General features: G+C 32.9%; 4 protein-coding genes and 1 long non-coding RNA gene across 6 annotated transcripts; 2 read left to right on the top strand and 3 right to left on the bottom strand.

Moving 5' to 3' along the window:
- Positions 1 to 2,158: 2,158 nt before the first annotated feature.
- On the top strand, positions 2,159 to 17,187 carry LOC106623835 (saccharopine dehydrogenase-like oxidoreductase). 2 transcript variants are annotated; one of them, XM_014243460.3, is made up of 8 exons: positions 2,159 to 2,357; positions 11,563 to 11,687; positions 11,755 to 11,880; positions 12,929 to 13,163; positions 15,258 to 15,426; positions 15,483 to 15,629; positions 16,658 to 17,011; positions 17,081 to 17,187. In XM_014243460.3, exons 1-8 carry the CDS (start codon positions 2,279 to 2,281, stop codon positions 17,184 to 17,186), a joined length of 1,341 nt encoding a protein of 446 aa, XP_014098935.2. In that variant the 5' UTR covers positions 2,159 to 2,278; the 3' UTR covers position 17,187. The 2 variants fall into 2 exon arrangements, with proteins under 2 accessions (XP_014098935.2, XP_036229768.2); XM_036373875.2 differs by lacking the exon at positions 2,159 to 2,357 and adding an exon at positions 8,018 to 8,158.
- Positions 4,961 to 7,250, bottom strand: Sil1 (Sil1 nucleotide exchange factor). The gene is made up of 2 exons (XM_014243447.3): positions 7,025 to 7,250; positions 4,961 to 6,966 (listed from the first exon to the last, which is right to left on the bottom strand). Exons 1-2 carry the CDS (start codon positions 7,137 to 7,139, stop codon positions 5,735 to 5,737), a joined length of 1,347 nt encoding a protein of 448 aa, XP_014098922.2. The 5' UTR covers positions 7,140 to 7,250; the 3' UTR covers positions 4,961 to 5,734.
- Positions 8,077 to 8,879, bottom strand: LOC118683011 (uncharacterized). The gene is made up of 2 exons (XR_004978845.2): positions 8,407 to 8,879; positions 8,077 to 8,154 (listed from the first exon to the last, which is right to left on the bottom strand). It is a non-coding gene; the product is annotated as an uncharacterized lncRNA (long non-coding RNA).
- Positions 17,188 to 19,796: 2,609 nt separating the features above from the next.
- IscU (Iron-sulfur cluster assembly enzyme) lies at positions 19,797 to 22,313 on the top strand. The gene is made up of 3 exons (XM_014243211.3): positions 19,797 to 19,991; positions 20,131 to 20,592; positions 22,068 to 22,313. The coding sequence occupies exons 1-2, from the start codon at positions 19,908 to 19,910 to the stop codon at positions 20,500 to 20,502; spliced, it is 456 nt and encodes a 151-aa protein (XP_014098686.1). The 5' UTR covers positions 19,797 to 19,907; the 3' UTR covers positions 20,503 to 20,592; positions 22,068 to 22,313.
- On the bottom strand, positions 22,267 to 24,967 carry LOC106623632 (uncharacterized). Its single transcript, XM_014243222.3, has 3 exons — positions 24,807 to 24,967; positions 22,489 to 22,671; positions 22,267 to 22,409 (listed from the first exon to the last, which is right to left on the bottom strand). Exons 1-3 carry the CDS (start codon positions 24,832 to 24,834, stop codon positions 22,351 to 22,353), a joined length of 270 nt encoding a protein of 89 aa, XP_014098697.1. The 5' UTR covers positions 24,835 to 24,967; the 3' UTR covers positions 22,267 to 22,350.
- Positions 24,968 to 26,918: the final 1,951 nt, after the last annotated feature.

Below are 26,918 nucleotides of genomic sequence, written 5' to 3'. Positions count from 1 at the left end.
CAACGACCCGAAGGATATTAACTGTGATATTTCTAAAAACGCGGTTTCAGAGCAATAAACTAGTTATAATGGAGTTGCCTCCATCATTTTTTCACAAAAGTGAAGAGGACCGGATCCTCCTCACCAAACCACAACCACAGCTGGATGTTGACCAACAATATGCTTTGTCTTGACATTGATCTGTTTGATACATCTATTTCCCTTGATATAATTTTTTGTTCGCGAAAAGTTTTTATGGCTGAATTGGTTTGATCCTCTCCTTATCTTTCTGTCATCAACTGTAGACGTTTGGGTGAAACGATCAATAATGGGGTAAATCAACATTCTCGAAATATTAAGTTTTTTGAGAAGCTTATAAATCTCACTTGCGCTTTTTCCACACTTATGTAAAACACTCACCGGATTGAGATTATCTTTAGCTCCACTCTATTGTTAATAAACGAACGAAACAAACACTGACCTGAACTGACTATTAATATATTTAAAAATAACGGCACTTTTCATCTGCGAATTTGTGCTCGCCGCATAAACTTTGTTACAGATTTTATTGCAAGACTCCATTTTTCGATTACTTTGATGTTTGAATAACCCTAGAAACTATCGAGCTAGTGAAATACACTCAATCGGAATATTTAAGAATCTGTTTGGGCGAAATAGTACTGAGATCCCATTTGCAATCAAAAATCGAAAAATTTTATTCATCGGGTCTCGCCAAAAGACTTAAATTTAATTTTACGTGATCATGTTGATTTGAAAAAATTTATATATATATTCTTTTGTAGCCAATGCTTAATCTTTATGCCAGAAAAATACTAATCCAACTTACTAATCATCTCCTCAATATTAATATTGGTTGAACAATCATTAGGTGAACAAAACTATTAAAGACAGCTAAATAACACTGTAATTTATGAAATAATATTTTCCGTTATAGCTGGTTTGTTGGAATTGAATATCGTAGCATTAAGTAAATTTTTAAAATTATCCTTTAAAGGAGTGAAAAAATGTTCTACTGATTTCTACTAATGGCAAAACTTAAAACAAGAAGAAAAAAAGCACAAAAGGGTATACAAATCTTTATCTTGCTTTTGATCGGTCAGTTATAGGGCCGCTGTATGCTACAATATGCTTGTATTGTTGTCCGATCTGAACAGCTATACGCTATAGTGATCTAAACAATTTCTTCGGAGATTGCATTATTTTCAAAGACAATAAATAATTAAATCCTAAATTTTAGGAAGATACTCTGTCAAAAAAACGTTTTCCAATCGTTCTGTTTGTATGATAGATATATGGTATAATCTGTGCCAGATTTCGTGAAGATACCTCGTCAAATGAAAAAGTTTTCCATGCAAGCACTTGATTCCGTTCGTTCAGTTTGTATTGTTACAATTCTTCAGAGCAAGTTTAAAAATTTCCCACCGGCGATAAGACAGTTGAAAATTTATAGAGTTCATCCAAATGTAGGCGGCATATACCACGAATTCGAGAAAAACTTTGTCATATATTAGTTAGTAATAGTGCAGGGCGTATTAACACAGTTCCAACACAAAATTGTAAATAGTATGATTGTGCCACGTGTAGATTTTGTAGATTGACTGACAATTTCAAATAAATAAAATATAATAATTTATTTCTTTTTATATAAATAATAGATGAACATTTTTTCAAGCTCAGGCGTTTTTTCAAGTGAGGGTTCCAGGAAATCCAAAGGTTTCACAAATGTATTTATCATAATGCTGTTATTAAATGTAGTTAAATTTGAAGGAGATTTAAAGTAAACATTGGAGCAACATCGACTTAAAAAGTCATTGACTTAAGTAAATATTTTGGTTCAGTTGCTTTATAAATCTGTAATTCGTTATTTTCGTTATAAAAAAATAATCTGAGATTGAAAGATTTGAGTTTAATTAAACGAGTATCGGTTAATTGATTCTCCGGTTAATTGAACCAAAAATGTGCAATTTTTTAAGTAAAATTATCCGGGGGATACTTTATATAATACATACTATATAAACGATGTCAAATTATACACAAATGTATATATGTATATATATGTAGAATATGTACATATATATGTAAGTATTACTGCGCATTTTGAATCTGGCAGTGCTGAAAAATACGAATTGTATATGAATAATACATATATGTTGTTCCGAATTGTTATTGCATTTTGAAGTTTAAAAATTTTTGTTTTGAGTTTAGACTAATAATTATTAATAAAAATCATTTTGCCGAAAAAATCGCAAACAAATATTTATTTTGACGTGTACTATACATGAGTTTCGTATCAGGAGGGTATTGCTCTCGGTCGACGAGTGAGGAGAGCAATATACAGAAACATAATCGATGGAGAGGTATGTTTTATGAGCAAGTGAATGTATTAATAATCCATCCAATATTTTTCGAACTGTTATTTCGCGAAAAAGTGGAAGGATTCGAATCACTAAAGTTCGCGGGCATTAATGGAAATAAATAAATGAAACTAGACAAAAGTTAAAAATGTGTTGTTACAAAACAATACACATATTTACCAAATGGTTTGATTGAATTGTCGGTCGTCATGGTGTGGTGATTAGAGGAACGTACTCTGCGTAAACAGTACGTGGATTCAATTTAAGTTTCAATATTGATTGGTCGAAACCCAAAAACTTTTCAGAACCGGTATAAAATTAAGGTATACAAATATACACAAAATCTTAAGGCCTACATCTAGCGTATAGAGCACTGTTTTCCGCGATGGTCAATATGGGTTATGAACAATTCATTTGCATGCAATATATTATATAACTCACGAATTAACAAATTACCTACCTCTTTGGGTAACAATAGATATTTTCAACTGCAATTAAAAAACCTTAACGAAAACAAACGAATCTGTTTTAAATTATATAATACATTTGTATAAAATACACTGCTACAATAACCACACTTGTATAAATATAAACTGAACGAAGTCCTTTAAACATAAGCAAATTTCTGAGATGACCCCAACCAACCAATTTGAACCAACTTCGTCATCAAACATATGATTTCAAAGTTGTTTTTTTCTCTATGAACGTTGTGCATAGCTTATAATAATTTCATTTTACATACTTTCCTGGCATCGTCCAGTACGTTGAACCATGAAAGTTAAAAGTCAATGCGAATAATGTCCAGGTAAAGATCTTACCAATTGCTTTTGTGGCATTCGCATTACCTTAAGAACAATGAAATATAAAATTGTCCCAAAACGATTGCAAGCATTTCTTTCCAGAGAGATGTAGTACATCTACTGAATAAGGTATATTAAGTTTACACAATGTTTGTAACACGCAAAAGGAAACGTCGAAGACCCTATAAAATACCATATATGTACATACGATTAAGCCATGTCCGTCTGTCTGTCTGTCTGTATATACTAGTCCTCAGTTTTTGAAATATCGATATGAAATTTTGGTAACCGCCGATATCGGACCACTAAAGCTTATAGCTGCCTTACAAATTGGCCAATCCAAACCTAAATCGACCCAAAGTTATGTAAGGATCTTTTCAAGTTATTAAGCAAAAGATAAGTCGCAAGGAGCCAAATCTAGTTCGACCAATTTAACAATGGCAGTTTTGAAGCCATGCGTTGTCATGGTGGAAACCTATTTAATTTTGCCAAATGTAGCCGTTTTTTCTTCAAATGGGTTGGAATCAACCCAGTATTTCGATATAATAGAGCCCTGTGAATGCTTTGCCCTTCTCATGTAGTCTATGTCCATCACCCCTTATGAACCCCAAAAAACGGTGGTCACCCGCTTTTTGGAGTTATTGCTGTTAAAATGAAACATTGATATGATGCTTCAATAGGGTAATAACTTAAAACTATTAAATAAATTAAGTGTTTATCTGAACAATATATAATGAAAAGCTTCTGCTTTTTATGCTTTTATTGCTACAGAGTATAATAGTTTTGGACTTTTCTAAATTTTTGAATCGTTATATCTCCGAAACAGTGGCTCGTAGGAAAAGGATTAATACATTTCTTATAGATAATTTTATAATCTATATTTTGATCTATATTATTATGATAAAACTTACCGTTTGGCTGAAAATCGCAAAAAAAAATCATATTTTTGTCCTTGAATAGAATTTTTCCATTAAGGGGAAAAATGGGGAGCTTTGAAATTTTATTTATAATTATATATTAATCGATATCACCAATTTTCAGCTTGTTGTGAGCTTATGTGACTTCACTTTAATTTTTTGGTCTAATTTTTTGGCGAAAACATAAGAATAAAGCACAAAATGCCTAATTATTGATTTTATGGAAAAAATCCAGATATTTTAAAGATTTACAAAACGTAATAAACGTAATTTAACACCCAAATGCGTCTTTATTCCGTCGATAATGTGATACCAATCCGTAAATTAAGCATGTACATACATATATGTACATATGTATGTATCTTCCTTTTAATTTTGTCGTTGCTTTTTTTTCAATTAAATAATAGCTAAAATGACGCAACTCATTGTAAACTTAAGTAGAGTTTATTCAGAATTTTAAATTTATCAAACGATTCCAAATTTATCCATTTGCTAGTTTTGCCACATTAGTAAACAGCTGATATTGGGTTTGCGTATATTCTGCGACACCATTGGAAATCAGAATTGGTTTGCAATTCCGACAACTACGCAAATCTGTCTTGGATCTTAAAACACCCTTGAATATATCGCAATAAAAATTTGCACGAATATTGCCTTTATGGTATGCCATCTCAGCTCAAAATATTGTCAAAATTAGATCATAACTATTCATACCCACATATACCGGAAATGTGAACCACATAACCTATGGCTTACTTTTTGTCGAAAATGTCGGTCAATATGTGAGATATACCATATACCTATTATAAAGATTTTCGAACTTCCAGTTGACGATATACCACATATTACGGCCAATGTGCCTTAGCCCCCATATAATTGATATTCACAATTTTTAAACGTTCGGCGGACTTTTCTTCAGAATATGTTTATATTTATATAGTTACAACATTGCTTGAAAATAAGTTCTCAAGTATGTAATGTCAAAATTAATGCAATCAGCCCTTCCATTTATATGTCCCCAAATGATTTTAGTATAATTTTCGCTGACGAGAAAGTAAAACATTGTAATAATTGTTGTTTTGCCAACACCTGAAGGTATTTCCCCGGCTTTGATCCTTGCAAGTTGCAAGAGTCCTTCCTCACTTATTTAGTCATACATTTATTTTATTCGATTTTTAACTCATATTTTGGAAACAAAATAAAACAAAAATTTATTATTTATAAATTTTATCAGTTGTGTCCTAAAAAAGACGAAATATGATATTTATTTTAGTCAAAAAATATATATCAAATTTAAGCTCTTTTTTTATAAAATAATAAATTTTGAAACTCAACTGTGAAATATATGATTTAAAATAAACTATAAAATTACAAAAACTTAAAAATTGAACGAAATTTAAATCATATAGAATAAACGTCTTTTTGAACACAAGCATTATATTGATTTATACAAAGAATAAAAATCTTTCCCACTGACTTTCTGAGTTATAAATTACATAGCCACTATTACATACTTGTATAATCCATATTTACTGAAACCGCCCTTATACAATAAATTTGACATTCTTTAATTTAAGCCACATACTTATGTACACATATTGAAATTAATATTTAAATTTAGTTATTTTATCACAAATTTTTTTTATTGATAGATGTGGAGTCTTTAAAGTTCATCACGATGGTTGAGACTGTAAAGAATTTTGACCACCTTTTCAATTTGTTGTGCTACTTCCACATGGAACTCATTGTTAGTGCGCATATAACGATTTTTTATGGTTAATAAAGTATGCCTTAGTTCTGCGCTTTTTGACCAAACAGATTCACAAATTTCTGCCGCATTTTCCAATCCTATTGCAAAATACTCGGTCAAATCTGGTTGCTCCAATAGTTCATAAAGTTGTGAAGAAACTAAACTATCGACTGTTTCGCAAAAGCCACTCAAATGCAGCCATTCTTGTAGATTTAATTCCGCATACTGTGCAGCAGCTGATGGGCTATCAGAGTAAGCATAATTCGAAATAACAAGTTTTTTTTCAACAATTATATCGCTTATAAGTGTTATAGATTTTGCCTTTACTTTAAGTTCACATTTTTTTGCAAGCACAGCTACCAACGCTTGTGTTCCAGATGTTGAGAGTATTCTTTGTAATGCCAAAGGAAATTTTCTTAGAAGGCTGCCGAAAGCGTATAATGCAGATGATAACTCTTCTGAGTGTTCCGACGAAATAAGAATTTGAGCCAAATATCCTCCTATATTTTTTTCAAAAACCTTTATTTGGGCTAGAGGATTATTAAGCGTTAGAGCTCCTAACAAACGGACAGCTTTCGTTCGTAAATTTATATTTGTTTCGTTTACTACTAGTGGTAGAAGAATTTCATCTAAGCCTCCTTTACCAATAAACCACAATGCATTGTCAATTTGGTGAACAAGATAATCCAAATCTTCAAGTATTCGTAGTTGTGTATTTATTTTCGTTTTCAACGTTATCGGCTGTTCCTCATTTTCTTTGCTAAGATTTTTATACTCATCAATTAGTTTAGTAATCAGTTCACCATCTGAACGAAATTCTTTTTGCAAGTTTTTATAAGATTCCTTTAATTCACTATATGTTTTAAAATCTCGTTTTATTTGCTCTAATTTCTCTGGTGAATACTCAATACCCAAACTGTCTTTGGGAAGACTTTTTAAAGCTTCAGAAAGTGTTTTACTGATTTTTACTTTATTTTTCGTGGAGGATTCTTTCCAACTAGCTTCGTAAATATTTTCTTCTACATTTACTAATGCTCCTTTAATTTTGTTATTCTCGTTTACTTCTTGATTATTTAATAGTTTTGCTTCCTTCTTACCAGTTTGTAAATTAACACGTACATGTACACCTGACGGAAGGATTTGACCTACCAAATAAGATAAATTACAGATATTGTTTACCAATTAATAAACGTGAGTACTAACCTTCTTCTATTTGTTGCCATTCTGTTGTTAGTACGAAGGTTTTGTTTTTATCATTGGCAGCTGAGATTGCAAACTTAATAACTAATAATAATATCACCGAAAATATTAATTTCATTTTTTTAAATTAAATAAGTTCAATAATAAATTTATAATTTAAGAATCGCGAAACTCAATTTCAATTAAGTTTTATACATTTGTTTACAGCAATGTGTTCTTGGTCAGTTGTACTTAAACGTGTTACCAGACTCCCCAACCCTGTTTTCAGAGACATTTCCGTTTAAGCAACTTATACAGTTTCCATGTAAATGGTTTACGCGATATTTTCGGTAGTGCGAACAGATTGTAACGGTTTTCTCGATAAATCGTCTACCTTGTAACTCTCACTTGAATTCGATCGCTGGATTGTTAAAAAGTCCCAATTTAATGGCTATACACTTATCTTTATTTCTAATTCGAACAACTTAACATTTATTACTCGTTATTCGGGTTTACAACTTATTACATATAGCCAAATTGCTCTTTATATGGCAATCTGATGCACAGTCCGGCAGCCCTTATATAGTAGATTGTTAACAGAACTTCGTTACTCGAAGAGGGTGGCAACTACGAATTCGCTAACTAGTTGTTTCTGGAAATTTATCGTTGATTCGTTCTATCATCCGTGTTCGTCACAATATAAACTCGTCGGGAGCAGGAAAGCCGAAGAGCCGTCTTGTATATAGAACATTGTATAAGCCTACTATATATATGTATAATAATACTATGTAAATCTTTAGGAATTAAAACAACCCAAAAATATTTGAATATGGAATAAAAACATTCTTAAAGTTATAAATTTTAAAACATAACACGGCAACACACTATAGCTGATTTCTGTCATTTGAACGTTTTAGTAGTAGAATATTGGTTGGCAGCCCGTACAAAGTGTGACTTTAGTAGCAGAATGTTGGTTGGCAACCCGTACCAAGTGTGATATTAGTAGTAAAATTTTCGAGGCAATCCGTTCCAAGTGGGATATTTTTGCGTGTGTTTAGTGAAAATCCTAGGATTGGTTACTTGTAGATTTATAAAATGATATAGAACGATGCAATCGAGGATGACGCTGAACCGGTCCGAGACAATTTACCGCCCTAAGTAAATACCAAATTCTTGACAGTTATTCAGGTTATTTTATTAAAAAAAACACTCATATACCAAACGTTTAACATTATTGTTTGAAAAAGATTATAATTAGTAATACAATAAAATAATAATTCTTTAAATATTTTCGTGCTTTTAATTTGGGAAAAATCAGGCACAATTGTTTAATTGTTAACACGCTTTTATAAGCTTGGATTAATAAATTCATTTATAGATCCTAAGTAAAGGAGTAAGAGACTTACCGCTAGCGCGCGATCTGCGCATGACTGCAGTTTCGGAATTTTTCTTTTGTTTGGGAACTCGGCACAGCACAACGGAGAACTGCAGGGAATTGAAGTCAAGTTGTCGAGCACAAAGTCGTATGAAAGTCGGCGGTGAATTTCTTAACATTTGAAGACCACCTTACTGCAAAACGTTTTTTGGAAATTCTTGTTGGTTAATTGTACGCAACATTTGACCACAAGTGTTGTTGACAATTTCTATGCAATTTCCGATGGTAGATTTTTAGCAACTTGCAGGCAATTTTGGCTATTAATATATTTATTTTACGGAACAAAATTCGGTAGCAGTAAATCTTTGAAATTACAGTCGGTAAAAAGGAATTTAATACGATCAATAAATTTGTAATCATAAAGTCTAATAGACTTAAATACAAAAAAAGAATATGAATTGAAAATACCATTCTAGTTAACAAGAGTTACGATACAGATTATAGCTGTGCTGACCTTCGTATCTAGTCGTGAAAATAAAAAAAGAACAATAGATATTTTATTCAAGAACATGCAAATATAAGCTGCTTATCATTAATACATAATTTAGATAATATAAAGTCAGATTTCAAAATTGCAATTACATAAATTCCTATATCCACAACTATAAAATGTACTGCAAAATTTTAACATATTTCGAGCGCTTAATTTTCCTTAATTTTAAACCACCCAATCCAACATAAGGTGAGAAACGTGTAGAAGTATGAATGGCACAGGGTGTTTAAAAATGTCGCTAGCGTCAAATTCAGGACACCATCCTGTACCCTGTCGAATAAAAGCCCTATCTTCCTATCGGATCTCTGGGAGGTTTACCCGTTTAATTGTCCATTACTCGTGGGAATAAACTACAACTCAAAGAAACAGGAAATTAACGAAAAAGAGACAAAAACTGAAAGGAAAACTTTCAGGATTGTCGACTGAAGGAATGGTCGAGAGAAAAAATTAATAGCGACTATATATGAAACAATGTATACAATTCACAGTCAGAAGAAGACAAAGCGGCTCGGTTTCAGCACATGCGGCCACATATTGCTGAATATCGAGCCTTACAGACAGGAGAGGACAGAGTAGTTCTCTTGCAGCAGATGCGGCAACGAAACTCAGAGTCGAGAGGACTAGGTAGAGCCAATACATCAGGCTTTATGGGGTCAATTAACACGTTTTATGATAAGATCTGTGAAATTTGCGCTAAACGGTGCTGTCAGAATCTGATCTCTAAATGGATTGTAGACATTAAGTCAGTACCATATTTGCCTAGCGAAATAAAACAAAGAAATTCCTTGATCGTTTGTAAACGGTGCAAGTCTCATTTGAGTTCAAAGAAAAAATTTGCACCGTCTCAATCTTATTAGTACAATTTGGACCTAGGTTCTATTCCAAAATTAATTGCGGAATTATCACAAGCAGAACAACGACCAATTTTACTTATTCCATTTGTAAAAATTATTAAATTAAGTGGAGTATTTGGGCAACACAGTTTTCGTGGCCAAACGGTATTGTTCGCATAAGATGTTTTTGAAGTTACTGAAAATCTTCCGAATATGTTACCAAGAACTGCAAATAATGCTGGAACAGTCGTCATTACTGAACGTTTAGAGAACATTAATGTAACACAACAGTTTTCAGTATCAAAGCAAAAAGTACATGATGCACTCTATTGGCTAATTTCGAACAATCCACTTATCAAGGATGTCACTATCGATCAGAACGTTGTAATTGAAGAAAATTATATTATAAGAGTTGAAGAAGCACCACTCGAGATAGCTGAAGAGACTAGTGAAGAATCTACTAGAAATTCTAGTGCTTACATGGAAATCGCTGCTTCCTCAAGAATGCGTGTTTGTGGTTTATTGCATCAAGAAACGATATTATACGAGTATTCACATCAGGATTCGCAGGAGTACAATGTTGTGCGATGGCATTAGCAAACATTCTCCGGGCTTACATTCTTTCACCACAATATTGGTCTACGAACATCCCAAATCTCAATATGATAACAGGTGACCAAATCTAACTCAATAGCTTATTTGAAATGTTCTGCAGCCTATTGGAGATTAGCCTTAAATGAGCTATTAGCTCAAATCAGATGTATACGAGCTTCAACCTCTTTTGTTATCTTTAGTTCGAATGATCTCCACTGGTTAGATCAGCAAAAAGCTTTGTTAATAGTCGATGATAAAAATGACGTTAATCAAAGTACACTTGACATTTATGTGACTCAACGATTCATCAAAAATTAGACAGTGATCCCAGAGATAAAATTTAATGTCTCTGGCGTGTTTAGTGCTTGATTCTTGATTTAGTCTACATCTTATTGTGGAGCTTAGTTATGGCAATTTATTTGTTTTTGATTAAAGGCGTTTTATGGGCGTGGCAGTGGTCCAATCTATCCCCATCTGCAATACCAACCGTCTTACGGTACCAAGAAACATGTGTACCAAGTTTCATAAAGATATTTCAATTCATCCTGATCACTTATATATTATATATATAATATAACCCTATATCTAACACGATTAGTTTTAGGTGATACAAGCAACCGTTAAGTGAACAAAACTATTAAACTCTGTAGCAAAATGTTGCGAGAATATAAAAATGAAAATAAAACATCTATAAAAAATGTATGCGCAGTCATAAGCCCCCTTTTTGAATGGAAAGAGGCCCTTGTTTTTGTAAATTTGTTATGCCTCCATCGAAAGACATAATGATAATCGAATTGTTCTTGACTAATTTTAGAAATACATCTTCTATATATGCGATATAAACTTAATCAAAGGAACTATATTTAATAGAAGGGGTATATAGCGGAAAAATCAATCACCGGACCAAACATTTATATTAAGGATAATGAGCAAGCTAAGGTCTAGGCTGATCTGTTTCATATTCAGCGCTATAACTCATTGCATTTACTTTTAGAATTAAACTAAAGTATGCTTGAGAAAATATTAACACATAATTCATCATAGGTATAACTCGCATATTGACCTACTTATATACTGCATAAAGTCGATTATAATAACAAAACCAATTATATTAGGTACGGCTAGAGCAAATCATGGACCGTTTTTACCCATGTTCCACACCAAAATATGTCAAAAGAAAATATGTATTTATTTTAATATATTTCAGATATTATCGGAAGAAGACTTGATATAATAATTTTTGGGGCAACTGGATGTGCTGGACGTTTTACAGTTCTGGAAGCAGTGAAAGTTTTAAGATCCCATTCATGGGGCATTGCGGGCAGAAATAAAGTAAGTCTCTATTCCTTGATATTTAGTAATTAAAACTTTAGTAATACGTGCATACATACTTTAATAGCAAAAAATGGAACTACTGTTACAAGAAATTGGTATTCGGAGCAGAAAAAATTTAAGCAGTATTCCTATCATTACATCAAACTTAAAACATAAAAGATCGCTTTATAGTTTGGCAAGAAAGTGCAGAGTAAGTACTATGTATAATTGTATATCAAATATTTGTTCATGAACGGAGCAAGGCTCACTAGCCTTTCACTTCGTTTGTCGTTTCTACTTGTTCTGCCTTTGCGACATAACGATGCGAAATGCCCCATTTCGTCGCATTTAAAACATTTTCAATTGGATCGATCTTTTGCTCCGAACGTACTACTTTCCTTCTAACCCTTTCCTTTGATTTTCTAACAAACCCTGATTTCGGCATATTTATGACTAGTTTTTTCACAATAATTACATTTCACGCCTAATGGAAGCTTTGATTTCTTGCGCTCAAAACCTGGTGTATACGGATTCTCATCTGCATTGCGTCTCTTAAAAGTGTGTGCCTGTAATTGTTATTGTAGCTTATTCCGAGTTTTCAAATTTGTAGTAAATACCCAATTCGACAAGCTTATTGTCGATTCGCGTTATGTTAGTCAACGTTATAGATATCGCGGTTTCCTCTAAACTTTCGCCACGGTGACGCACTGCCTTTTAATGCCTTGCTGAACATTATCCCCACGCAACTTAAGTCGAGAACGTTGTGTTCCAATATGAGGTCAACAGTGCTACACCAAGTTGAAGCGTATGCTTCCCCAATATCAAGATAAAATTTTGGTAATGCTACATCCCTAAAGAAATTAATATGAAACAGCGGTCCGAACAGTCGCCACACGTCCGAACTGTTACAGAAATTCATGTGAAACTACACCATATACAGAGGCTGACAGATATGCGTAAGAAAGGGAGGAACGATCTCACGTACACAAGAGTTTCGATTAAAATTGTGAATTAGCCTTTAATAGTTATAAGTCCTTGGATAATTAACAGGTGATTTGACCGGTAATTGACTTGCAGCCTCTAGAGTAAAACTAAAGCGAGTTATTTTTAGTGTAAATTTTGATGTCATTAACTTTAATGTTAAGGTCCAATTCGTACTTCTGTAAAAGTTATCAAACAAATTTGGGGTTTCATAATTTTTAAGCCATTCCTTTTTTCGTTTATAAAATATTTTACCTTAATATTTTATTTTGTAATAGATTCTCATCAATTGCTGTGGACCCTATGAAGCATATGGTCAAAACGTTATCAAAGCCTGTATATTGGCTAAAACGCATTATGTTGATCTCTGTACTGAATCTCATTTCATGGATACAATACACTACAAATTTGACGAACTAGCTAAAAGGAAAGGGGTATATGTTGTGATGGGTTGCGGATTACAAAGTTTACCAGCAGAAATTGGAGTCAATTTCATGAAAAATCATTTTAAGGGTGAGCTAAAGCAACCAAATTCTTGATTTACTATATACTTATGGTTATGCATACATAATTATGTACAATATACTTGTATATAAATTTCTTATGTGGCATACTTTTTTGAAATAAACAGGCAAAAAAAAAAAAAACAAGTAAGGCAGATCTAAGTTCGGGTTAAACCGAATATTTTATACTCTTGAAACTTGCAAGGCTCAAAACCGAACCAAAACCATCAGGCGTTGGCACAACTTTATATTAAAATAGGGATAATCAAGGAGAGCTACTGAGGGATCTGGAGAAGCAGAGAGAAACCGTTGGAGAATTTGAGAGATACAGAGTCAAACTGGGAGAGCCACTAAGAACCGATGAGAACAAGTAAGAACCGGGGAGTATCATTGAGAACCCGGAAGAAACCCAAGGACCAACTAAGAACCAGATAGTAAAAGGGAGAACCAGATATATCCACTGAGAACCAGGGAGAAATCGGAGGAACAACTTGGTCGTAAAGCGAAAAGCCGTATAAGGTATCAATTATTTTAATATAAATTCATATCAAATTGTAAAATATATAACATGGTTTATCGTTCATTTTTATCTTGTTATTTCATTTAAATAAAAAATACATGTGTTCATATCGATTCCAAAATCCAACAATAAACTATAAGCAAAAGTGAAACCAAAAAAAATATCGCACATGGCTGTGCCGATAAGAAAATGTGCCCTGCGCGTCTTATGAATACGAATTTTTTATTTGCTGTCATATATTCCTTTTTATAGTAAAATAAATAAAAAGGAATAAAAAAACACGAATAGCCTGTTCATTGAAAGGATAAAATAATTCTCAAAATATTTGGTTCGATAAAATTTGTTTGGCCGTTATAGCGGAACATTTTATACCGTATATCGAAAATGTGCCTTAATTCAAGAAAGCCGTTATAGCGAAATGCCGCATAACGAGCGGCCGTATTGCAAGTATGAGCGAATTCTAAATTAAATTATGATATATTGTAATATAAATTAAGCATATATTTACATACTATATGTATAGTTGCATGTTGCTACAAAGTATAATAGTTTTGTTCACCTAACGCTTGTTTGTATCACCTTAATCTAATCGAGATAGATATGAAGTACCATATGTATACATGTATGGCATATAAATGATCAGGATGACATGAAGAGTTAAATTCCGAGTGACTGTGTGTCCGTTTGCCTGTCTGTGCAAGGTGTAACTTGAGTAAAAACTGAGATCTCGTCATGAAACATAGTACACGTGTTCCTTGGTCGAAACGCGAGAACGAGTTCGATTCAAAACTCCATAAATCGAAAATGACATAACTAAGCCGCAAATTAAAATACATATGTATTTAACTGTAATTTGGTACAATGAATCACAATAATTAGGGGCATCTGTGGTTTGAAAATTTTTAAAAAGTGGGCGTGGCCTTGCCATCTAATAGGTTTAATGTATGTACTTACATATATATTTTCCAAACCATTCAAGCTACATACATGTATCACTAAAGTGTGCACAGGACAAATCATTTTAACGCCTCTTGCGACAGCGTGAAATTGGTGAAATCGGTTTACAACCACGTCCACTCCCAATATAACGGTTTTGTTAATACCTAATAGAAAGATTTTCGAACTTCCGGCTGACCTTATACCCCATATATCGGCCAATATGTGAGTTAACTTAATTAAATTGAGTGAGCGTGTTTTTTTTCTAACGGTGCATCTCTGTACCTAAAATAGATAAAATCGGGTGAAAACTTGCCATAACCCCCATATATAACTTATATCAGGATTTTAAACATCCGGACTTTATTCCTTATATATTGTTGAGGTACCTTAATGAAACTCAAAGAGCATCTGTTTCTGTTAATAATATGTAGTAATGCCGAAAACAGATAAAATCGGGTCAATACTACACCTGTCCTTTTTTAATAAGACCTAAAGGTATTTTCCCGGCTTTGATCCTTGCAAGTTACAAGAGTATGAAATGTTATGAACTTAGCCCTTATTTTTAAATATTTCGATATCTATGCTAGGTACATAAGTATGTATATGTATACAGATATATTTATTACTTTACCTTGAGTCCTACAGGAACTATAAACACCATTGACGCTTACGTTGAATTTTGGACGAAAAATCCATGGGTGTTGGGCTCAATTGCGAATAACAACGTTTGGGCAAGCTTTATTTTAGCGAATCGAAACATGAGAAGATTTCGAAGAAGACTGCTTCCAAAAATGTATCCACAAGCTCCACGAATGTAATTAAATATGAATAAATTTACCTCAACATCTTACAGATTTGGCCTTTTTATAGGAATATTTTAAGTGAGTCAGACGTTATTAAGGGCTTTTGTGTTCCAGCACCAACCGTTGATCAAGATATCATCGATCGTAGTCAATTATACTACTGGGAGGAGAAGAACGAGAGACCCATTCAATATAACAGTTATTTGACATTTTCGTAAACCACCCCTTATAATATTTTTTAAACAAATTTTACTTTAAGGGATAATTTGTCCAATGTTTAATTCGACGAAATGATCTGAATTATTCCTTAAAATAAAATCAAAGTTATAATAGTAGTTATAATTTTGCTTTCTCAAAGTATAATTGTGACAAAAACGAAATACCTGAAAGGAAAATAGTCACCACTTAAATTCAAATAAAATTTTAGAATTTGTTTAACAAGATCAGTAGAATACAAAAATGCTCTGATGACTATTTCGTGCTAGCAAATATAAATATATATATCTATAAAATTTGCTTTCTAAAAATCTCTTCCAGCGAGTTTAAAAGTCTGTGCAAATTTTACCTTTTCTGCAAAATGAAAATTAGGTCTCTGAAATTTTAAAGTTCTCTTTAATATAATATATCAATGGGATTAAAGTACAACTAGTAATTTCAAGTTAGTTTAATGTTTCTTCGTATATTGAACAAAATTTGTTTGTAAAATTTCTATAGAATTTGTAAAAAAATAACCTCATTCTATTACTTGCATTACTTTTTTTGAAGTCAATTAGTAAACATTTTCTATTAAATTGCAATTTTTTACAAACCATATTAAGACAGAAAAGGGTCTAATTTTGACAAACATAAGTATTAGGGTGGAGCGAAAAAAGTTTTTTTTTGCATAGCCTGAGGGTAAAATCTGTAGATTATAAAAAAAAATTTTTGGATAAAATGGATGTCGTCAGACAGATTTTGGAAAAAAAATTTTTTTTTTTTCGCTCCACCCGAATCAGTATGTTCACATATTATATAGTACTCACGGGAAATTTTTTGTGCTATCTTTACAACCGTGGTTTTGTATACTATCATACTTGATATTTAATGGCTATCGCGATTTTTGTTAAGAAATTTAAAACGTTATTCATACGGTAAATGGAAAATGTAAACGGAGTAAATTAAAATGAACTATTGAGAAAGCAATATATTTGTAAGTGGTTTGATTTAATTATTAACTTTTTTTATATCTCTTAAATATTTCAGAAATCCCGCAATCGCTTTTTTGCTTTTGTGTTGGTATTTTTTGATTTTAATACTTACTCAATTTGCATATACTCGCCGTTTATTGTTAAATTGTCCACGTATATTCTCATTTGGTCTATTTTCTTCCGATGGCCCTATGGAGGAAAATGTAGATGAGTCGTTTTTCCGAATAACATTCAAAGCAAAAGGTTGGGACAAAAACATGAAGTCTATTCAGCATATATTTCCCGATAGTCCCGATAAAGTTTTAGTGGGCCGGGTAAGTGGCGCATGTCCCTTTTATGGAATAGCATGTGTCTGTCTTCTAGTCTCTGCTGTAACTATATTTAATGAACATTCAAAACTTCCTCATCGGTTCGTTAAGTTCACATTTATTACATAGATACGTATTTAAAAATTACAAGCCTGTTAATCTATCCTTAGGGGTGGAGTTTATACACCAGGAGCCGCGTTTGCCCATACTAAAATTATAAATGAACTTAAAAAGTACGAGCACGGGTTATTCTTTGAAATAATTAGCATTAATTGAATGTAGTTCAATTTTAACTAATTGTATTTTATAATTGTTAAATGAATTGCAAATATAAATTATTCAAGTACTAATATAAATAAATAAAAGGCAATACAATAAAGAATGTAAATATACAAATAATTCCCATTTATCTTAGTATATTTTAGCATATGTATTCCTTACGTAGCATATTTCTACGTACATTTCACAAACTATTCTTTCTCGTGAACTACTAGAACCGCCGGATGCTGTCATCGTCAAGGCTTTGGGCTATTTGTTAGGATAGTCATTGTAAGAATTTTTAGGCTGTCCTGTGTCGATTAGTACCACAATCTTTTGTTCGTTCAATTGGCGATTAGTGGGTTTAAATTTTAAATTCATTCACCCTATAAATACATATGTACATACATGTATGGTTAGCATTTTATAATATAGTCAGTAAATGTGAAGTTTGGCATACATTAGTCAGATGATGCCTAATTTTTGGGAAGAGATGCTTCAATTCAATGGTGCAGAATGTTAAAGAGGCTACGACTGACCAGTTGAAAAGCAATCCTGGCATCGTTATTGTCGAGATAAGGGTAATTATCCTTGAAATGGTGATGCAAACACCAACATTCCTTGATATCATTCAACGACTGGATGAATGTTAAACTTTTCGCTTCTTTCGTTCATTACATCATGAACCTAGCACGCTCAAAAAGACAACTGGATGCAACTCTTACTATCATTCTTTATATCGAACATAACAACATTGTGCTTGGTAGCCGATTAAGTGTCCTGGCTGACGTACTTTGGCCATTGTCGGAATACATACTTCTATTTTAACATGTCGTCAAACAGATATTAGAATTGTGGGCTATGATTCCATTATACATGGATATGTTAATTGAATCATGGTTGTGAACTTATAAGGTTTAAATAAAGTCAGAATGTTCAAAGAAAAATGAGATAAGAGGACGTGGAAATTGCTTTCCTTTAGGTTAGGGGTTAGAGGTAGTAAAATATTCAAAAAATAGAATTGCAAACTAAAATTAAGATGATGGAAACAATTAAAAAATCTTAATGTATATGTATTTATACATAATATGTATGTTTGTGTATCGAACTCAAGTAGCGTGATAGTAGTCTAAAATTCTCAATTAACAACGAAACTTGAAGTTAATGCGTTTTTCTAGATTCATTAATATTGTATTAACAAACAAAGTATTTTTTATATATACTTGTATTTTTTTTATTTGACGATGGTAAATATATGTACCAAATGCAAGTAGCTTGGTAGTAGCCTGACACGTTGCCTAAAATTCTCAATTAATATCAAATATTTAAATTAATGCATTTTTATATTTAAATTAATATTGTAATTGGTAAAACATAGTTATAGCAACGTAAGCGTGAAATTCAGCGCTGAATCTCGCATCCATTCTGCGGTAACTAAAACCGACCTCAGCTTCTCTTCACTCTGCAGGAACCCTTAGATATTAAAACCCCAGGAGTGAAGACACTTGAGGCGTTGTTACTCCCGACTTTCACTCACCACCTGAGTCTAGCAGACTACGTGACCTCGTACGCTAATGACTGCACGATATTGACGTCGGGCAATGGAATCAATGGCATGTGCTCGAAAGTAAACAGCTATCTCTCCGATGTTTGTTCCTTCTTCTCTGACAGGAGTCTGACACTCCCCCTAAATTCACAGCGACCATTTTTACAAACTGGACGAAGGAGCACAGACTGCACTTAGACATTTCAGTCGATATCACTAAAATTCCGACAGTAACAACCCAAAAATTTTAAGCGTTACATTATCACGGGAGGCCTCTTGATGTCCCCAATAGAACACCTGCATAGTGAGGCCCGTATGCTTCCGATTGGGAAACAAAACGAGATCCTCTCCAAGCAGTTTCTGCTGGAGTGTTTTCGTAGGCAACGAACTTTAGACAATAACTGACCGCCATTCACAGTGGAGCCAACACCTTCACCTACTCCCTCTCAGTGAATGGCGTACTAGGAGTCAAACCACCACCCATAGCAGACGTGACCCTCGCGCAACTTCGTTCTGGATATTATAGCAGGTTAAACTCCTACCTATCCAGAATAGACCCCGACATTCCAAATATATGTCCTGCGTGTAATGAGTCTCCGCATGACACTAACCACCTCTTTGCATGTCCAACGAACCCAACTCTTCGAACAACCCTTTCCCTATGGTCCGACCCCATCAAAACTGGGCCTCCCGTTAGATGACCTCGACGACAACCAAACTCTAACTTATCACCCAAGTGGGGACTAGGTAACCGTTGCAACAACAACAACTAAAACCCCAATTTTAGACTCTCCAAAAGTATACTTTTTATTGACTGATATTATCGACACAAAACTATTATTACACCGTCTATTAGTCATAATAGTTAACATTTGTTTATATATGTTTATATGTTTTAAAAATTATTATGAAGAAAATAGCTCTCTTAACGAATAACGTCTGCTGACAATGCTACGGATACTCGTTCATTAACATTCTCTGGTATAACAATTGCGTTTTGCAGTTTCAACTGATGTTTCGTTTACTTTTGACTTGGCAACACTATTGAGAGCTCTGTCCAAGAAGTTGGCAACGCGATGATTTTGATTGTCAAAATATTCTTGTTTTCATTTGCATAGCAAAATATTAAAGGCGTAGAATTTCACAATCTATATCGCATAAACAGATTTTATTTTTATTAAGATATCCAAGTAATGTCTTTAACACGCGCATCTAAATTGCTCCAAGCTAGGTTGACACGCATTCAAAGTGTCCCTGCAGTTTTTTATCATGAAAACGTAAGTATCTATTATATTAAGCTCTTTCATAACAATGAAATATGTGTTGCAATTATATTTTAGGTTATTATATTGTATGTTATATTTCAAATTTCATTGCGATTACAATATTAAAAAAATATATATATATATATTTCAGGTAGTGGAACATTATGAGAACCCAAGAAATGTAGGTTCACTTGACAAGAAAGATCAAAGGGTAGGAACGGGTTTAGTTGGTGCGCCAGCATGCGGCGATGTCATGAAGCTTCAAATCAAAGTTGATGAAAATGGTAAAATAATCGACGCAAAATTTAAAACCTTTGGTTGTGGTTCAGCAATTGCTAGTAGTTCTTTAGCAACAGAGTGGGTAAAAGGCAAAACTATTGATGAAGCCGGAAAATTAAAGAATACCGACATTGCTAAAGAGTTATGTCTTCCCCCAGTAAAACTGCATTGTTCCATGCTTGCTGAGGACGCAATAAGGGCAGCACTTGCTGATTATAAAATAAAACAACAAAAGAAGGATTAAACATTTAATCAAAATATTGTTAATGAATTAGTTGTAGTTTACGGGTGTTAAATGGAAGATCATAAATAATGTGAGCTCTGAGTTTATCAGGTGAGTAACATTAAAATAAATAATTAAAAGTTTAAATATTACCATGTGTATTCTTCCTCTTTTACTCGGGTTTATTTTACTCGAGTAAAGCCTATAAGCATAAACGGCAAGTATTCTACTCGAGGTGAATTCTGAATAGACTTAATCTGAGGGCTGCCACGCGAGACTTAATTTCGAAATGTTTTTAATATTAACAAACAGTAGCTGCATATTTTAGTACACTTATTATACTCTTGCAACATGTTGCTACAAAGTATACTAGTTTTGTTCACCTTACGGTTGTTTGTATCGTCCAAAACTTATCGAGTTAGATATAGGGTTATATACATATATATAAATGATCAGGATGACCATTCGCTCGACAGTGGGGTCTAAGTAAGCGAAACGGACCCGGAATTTCATCCGGCTAAGGACTGTTAACTCGGCACCATTCCTCAGAGTTACTTTGGAAATGTTTTCTACATGATCAGAATGATAAGACGAGTTGAAATCCGGGTGACAGTCTGTCTGTCTGTGCAAGCTGTAACTTGAGTAAAAATTGAGATATCTGGATGAATCTTGATACACATGTTTCTGGGCGCCGTAAGACTGTTTGTATTGCCATTAATCGAAAACCAATATGTTAAATTGCGGACCCCAATACATATTGTTGACTTTTTACCGAAAATGTCGGTCAATATATGAGATATATATCGTTTCCTGATAATATTATGTCTGTACGTCAAAAATGGGTATAATCGGGTCAATACTTCCCTTAGCCCCCATATACCTAATAAAAAAATTTTTGAACTTCGGGGTGACTTTAAACAGCATATATCAGCGAATACGTGACTTATCTCAATAAAAATTAGAAAGCGTGTTTTTTTAATAACAGTCTTTGTGCCTAAAATGGATGAAATTGGGTGAAAACTTTACCCATAAATATTAACTTACCTATCCGAGTATACCATTTAACTCGTGGTGAAAAAGTGTAAGTGGGTTGAACTTACCCGTGTAGAATATAATCGAGTAGAAATGAGACATAAACATGGTCGAAGGAGTTCGACTTGGTAGAACTATGGACACCCCGGTGTTGGGCCGGATGTATTTCAATGTGTACAGTGTAATTAAATATATATTAAGTGAAAAATGTGCACAAAGTTTTAAACATATTGAAATAGCATACAATAGTTTTACAATTTCTGAGCTTTATATAGAAATATTTCGTGAAGTATAAGTCTAAGGCGAGTATATGCGTATTTTTTAATCTGGAAACCCTCCTTTATCGTCCATACCATCAGATCGCGGCGCCGAATAAATCAAATTCGTGCCTGATAACGACTGACTTTTTTCTAAAATTGTATTCAGATAATTAAAAAACGGTCTTTGTTTTGCTTATCCAATTTTTATTAAAATTATAAAAAAAATTATTGATGATTGGTTGATACGCTCTTGTTATTGCCTTCTTTATGTTACAATATTTCTTTTTTTTTCAGAACTGGATCTTCCGACTTTGTTATGCTTTAAATACTTATAAAAATGCGGAAAATTTTATTCTCATGAAATGTATGAATCACTGGAAGTCAGCTTTAATTTGGGAACTTTAATAAACTAAAATCGTATGCAAGTTGAAATAGAATTATGTCGAGGTTAGAAATATGTGATGGAATGTGAAACTATATTTAAACACTAAGATTATTACGCAATACACGTATCAAAATAAATTTATTTCTTCAATTTAATTGCACATTTCAATAAAACAATATAAGAAGACATGATTTAGGAGAGGCGCACGCTAACATTACCGCCACATTCGCCTTTGCTGTTTATGTTATATTCTGCAAATTAAAAGAAATATTGAAATAAAAATATGTGCGTAAGTAATTACTAAATAAGTTTCATTCATTTGTCACTTACGTCCATTTGGATGTTCGCAATTAAAACGCAACAATACGCATTCATTTCCAAATGTAAGCAACTTGCTGCCATTTTTCTCTTTGGCGCAAAGTGGTGTATAACTTTCGTCGCAATCACGTGCACATGCTGGGGCCTGCTTTTTGCCGGAAGGAGATGCAAAAGTAATAGTCACAAGGCACAGTGCTAAAAGAAAAAAAAAATATATATTTATATAAATATTAACCTTCTTCACACTTTACGTGCCCCATCCGAACCAAATATAATAAATCAGCCCATATTTAGGTGAAATCACATATCTCCGGACTTATTCCACCAATTTCAACCAAATTCAGTAGGTGATATTATACTGACATTTATTATTAATATTATACAGTGCGAAAATGGGTGAAATCCGACTACAACCACACCTATTTGTCATATAACACAACTTAAAATTCCATCTGATAATAGTGTCTTTAAGGTATGTCATCTCAAGTCTAAAAATTGTCAAAATCGGACCATAACTGTTGAAGCCCGCAGATACCGAAGATGTGGACCCCAGTGCCTATGGCTGACTTTTTATCGGCCCATGTGTAAGGTATATAATTGAAATTCGGATTATTTCCTGATATGTCAAAAATGGTTTGAATCGAGTCAATAGTGTCCTTAATTTTCATATATCTAATAGGAAGAATTTTCGAACTTCCGGTTTACTTTGTACCGCATATATCGGCCAAAATGTGAGTTTTCTTAATAAAATTGAGTAAGCGTGTTTTTTTAATAATGACAAATCGAGTGGAAACTTGTTCTAGCACCCATAAAACTAATATCCGGATTTTCAAGCATCTGGTTGGCTTTACTCCTTTTACATATGTTTATTGGTGATGTTTATTCGGTAATGCAGTAAATACTAGCAACGCTTTGCACTGCTGATTTTATGCTGGCTGATGCTATTGCATAAATGCTAAAAACAGGGCATTTAAAAAATTGCATTTTCAAATGTAATAATGTACGAAATATTTCTTTTCAATACTCTCACTGACGAGTTAAATAGCAAAAATTTTCGATTTCTATTAGAAAGGTACAAAAAGAGAATGAATCGTGTAAAAAAAGAAATTTATTAATTGCGAACAGCTTTAAAGTCAAACGGCACTTTACGCAATCTTTTTCTATTATGTCCTATAATATCCACATATATAATAAAACAAGAATATTAAAATTATATGTAACATAAATAACTAACAATGAAGTTTTAGCTAGCATTGTTGGTTTTGGTGTAATTTTTTGTGTAAGTATTTTTTAAATGTTGCAAGTTTTGCGCAACAGGTTCAACTCAGACAGCATATTTTTCTGTTAATAATATTTAGTAATGCCAAAAACAGATAAAATCCGTTCAATACTACCTCGATCTCCCATATACCTAACATAAAATTTTCAAACATCCGGTTGGCTTTGTACTGTATATATGGGACAATATGTAATATATCTTGGTAAAATTAACTGAACGTATAATAGATATGCTTACATAGTATTATGATTTTCGTTATTTTAAGAAATCTTTTGCCAGATATGTCGTTCAATGTGTGAATTTTTATTTTTATAATTGCTTGAAAATATGTTCTCGAGTATACCTGAGCAATGCAAAAAGTAAATGCAACAAGCCCAGACCTTTCTCTGTCCCGATATACCCCGTCTAATGATTTTCAACTTTGCATCTTAAGTGGGCAAGTTTTCTTAAAAATTATTAAATTATATTAATGGCTTAACGCTGAATATGAATAGAGTTGGTCTAGATCTTGGTCGAAATCTCATATCCCTGTACTCGTTATATTAACTTTAGCATCTTCGGATGAGTTTATGTGAAATATATCTAATTTGAGGCTGATTTTAATATAATTTTAGCTGATCCAAAGTAAAATATAGTAATAAAACTAAGCGATTCTATGCCCTACAATATAACTTAATACCTTACCATACCTTAATACCAACCCCTGAAGGTATTTCACCGGTTTTGATACTTACAAGTTGCGAGAATATATCATAAAATGTTCGGTTATACCAACCTTACTTATTATTTATGTATTTGTTCCACTTATAAAAGAGTTACAGTGTGCCTGGATAATTTCATTCCAATTCCTACGAGATTTGGATATATGTCACCGGTACGAACCTGAATTTTCCGGTCAAGGATTCTCAATTCAGCAGCACTTTTCACAATTCTTTGCTGCTACAACATCAATAATTTTCATTTGTCTTTGTTTTGTCTTTTTTCATCAAATTCCATTAATTTTTGTTTCTTAAACTTGTTATTACAAATACAATGTTTTCAATATATTTACCGACAAAAATCCCAATAGTAACTCGCATGTTGATAATTATAATATTTTATTCCCAAATGAGTAAATTATCGATGGACTTGTATCTTTCTAAGTGATTCAAATTCAACTAATTCGTGAATTTAAATTGAAGCCGTCTAGCATGTTGACTGCCTTATCATATACGTATAAATACATCGTATATCTTTCTACATATACAACTGTGTTCGAAATAATAGCAGTGGCTTACGAAAATTAACATACGTTAAAAGATTCTTGTCATTTAATTTTTTCTATGCCAGAACATAGTTATTGGTACTCTGTATTTAAATTGATTTTTGTAACAGTTATCACATTCATGGAGTTCCGTTATTTTTTTTATTTGAAAGAATTTGACTGAAATGCGAAAATTTTAATTAATGTCAATGGTAATTCAACATTTCTTTAGTGACTATAAAGGGGAGGGAAATCTTTCAAATTTATAGAAGATTTGATCAATCAAATGATTGCGAATGCAAAAAAATGAAAGCCAAATCCCGAAAAAGGGAAACGTGGTCACATTATATACCTCAAAAAAATTAAAGATAAGTTAAATCTTAGTGCTACTGCGTCTACAATAAGAAAAAAGTTGATAATAGCTAAACATTTCGAAAAATTGCGCAACATATTGTGGGCCGACGACACTGAAATTTTTTATTTGGGTCGCCGAAACTACGTACGAAGGTAGGATTTAATTTCGAATTATTGGGTAGAGGGCAAGAAAGCTGTAATAAGAGAGAGATAAACAGAAAGAATAAGAAGCAGTAATGAACTGTTCTGAAGGAGACGGAGAAGGTCAGGCAGGTGTTTGATGGATTTCCTGCCTAGGAGTTGCGCAGCTGTATTATCCAACAACGATCATTCGATGAAGCTTTATTTTTTATTATTTGATGTAAAATACTCAATACTACTATTACACTGGTTAACAACCACGTCAGCTTTCCTTGTGACATCAGAACATATGTATATGTTCTTAAAAAGAACTAGCATAAGCTACATTTAGAGAAATTGTTGCTTAATGTAGAAAAAATACTTACGATGTTTGTGAATATTTGTCTTCTGAAAGGTCTTTTGTAAGTCTTCAACAATAATCTTCTAGCATTCCTGCGCTTCATTTCCCTTGATAGTGTTTATCCATTAAGGAAATGTCCCAAAGCTTTATATGACATTATAGATTTCATTTAATAATTCTTTCCAGGCGAGCTTTTCCTGAGCATTTAGTTTTTCTTCAATGATCTTATCCATTATCAGTTACCGTATTTTTGGAGCTACAGAAATTCCCTCTTTAATTTTTGCCTCGCTGAGTTTGTGGAATTTATCTTTCAGATATACCAATCCACCTTTTTTGGTTTTTGGCACATGCACCTCGGCAATATATAGGATGGGTCTGTTAGCCGAAAACAAGTTTGGATACTCGATAGTATGTTTGGAATTGCTGGTAACTTCCCTTTCGTTTGAGTTAAATATAACTATCACTTACATGATTCTTTGGTTCGGTCCTAATCATTGGTATTGCAAATGGCATACAAATATGTCTGTTCTTGTTTAGCCCAACCTGATAGCAGTCTCACACACGTTACACAATATTTATGTGGAACCAATTTATATTGATTCCTCACAGGAAGTCCAAAATAGTACAAATAGCACTGTTCAATTAATGTCGTGAAATTACGACGCTGCGATTTAAATTCTCCTTACACATAACAAAAACTGTCAGTGTCGTTAGAACACTTTACCGGCATTGTTATGATGTAGCAAACGTATATATGATGTAAGTTAGTAGAATGCAATAGCTATACAGTCGTATAAATGAACTTATTTAAAAAAGAAAGGTATATGATGTCAGAAATGAATATGTATGAAGACGTCACAAAAAAACTGGAAGTGATTGAAAGAAAACTATTATACATACATACATATATAGTTAATGAGGATACACCAACGTAAACAAAAATCTTAACAAAGTGCGTGTGGGAAAAACAGTATTTACCAGTGTTATTACTCAGAGCAGAAATTTGTATTTACAAATTTTTTTATTTATTTAAAGAAGAAAGTTTGATATTGTTTAAAGACACCATATTTCTTGCAAGCTTGAAT

The sequence above is a fragment of the Bactrocera oleae genome, chromosome 2 (assembly GCF_042242935.1).
Source record: "Bactrocera oleae isolate idBacOlea1 chromosome 2, idBacOlea1, whole genome shotgun sequence".
Classification (NCBI taxonomy): Eukaryota; Metazoa; Arthropoda; class Insecta; order Diptera; family Tephritidae; genus Bactrocera; species Bactrocera oleae.
This window is presented reverse-complemented; position numbering and strand designations above follow the sequence as displayed.

Bases quoted from the DNA above. Each gene is read 5' to 3' on its own strand.
- IscU (XM_014243211.3), top strand. From the start codon at position 19,908: ATGTCTTTAACACGCGCATCTAAATTGCTCCAAGCTAGGTTGACACGC. The intron at 19,992-20,130 runs GTAAGTATCTAT...TATATATTTCAG, and splicing joins CAGTTTTTTATCATGAAAAC to GTAGTGGAACATTATGAGAA.
- Sil1 (XM_014243447.3), bottom strand. From the start codon at position 7,139: ATGAAATTAATATTTTCGGTGATATTATTATTAGTTATTAAGTTTGCA. The intron at 6,967-7,024 runs GTTAGTACTCAC...CTTATTTGGTAG, and splicing joins ATGGCAACAAATAGAAGAAG to GTCAAATCCTTCCGTCAGGT.
- LOC106623835 (XM_014243460.3), top strand. From the start codon at position 2,279: ATGAGTTTCGTATCAGGAGGGTATTGCTCTCGGTCGACGAGTGAGGAG. The intron at 15,630-16,657 runs GTAAACCACCCC...TAAATATTTCAG, and splicing joins AACAGTTATTTGACATTTTC to AAATCCCGCAATCGCTTTTT. The intron at 17,012-17,080 runs GTTCGTTAAGTT...ATCTATCCTTAG, and splicing joins CATTCAAAACTTCCTCATCG to GGGTGGAGTTTATACACCAG.
- LOC106623632 (XM_014243222.3), bottom strand. From the start codon at position 24,834: ATGCGAGTTACTATTGGGATTTTTGTCG. The intron at 22,672-24,806 runs GTAAATATATTG...TTTTTCTTTTAG, and splicing joins TACTATTGGGATTTTTGTCG to CACTGTGCCTTGTGACTATT. The intron at 22,410-22,488 runs GTAAGTGACAAA...TTTAATTTGCAG, and splicing joins TTGCGAACATCCAAATGGAC to AATATAACATAAACAGCAAA.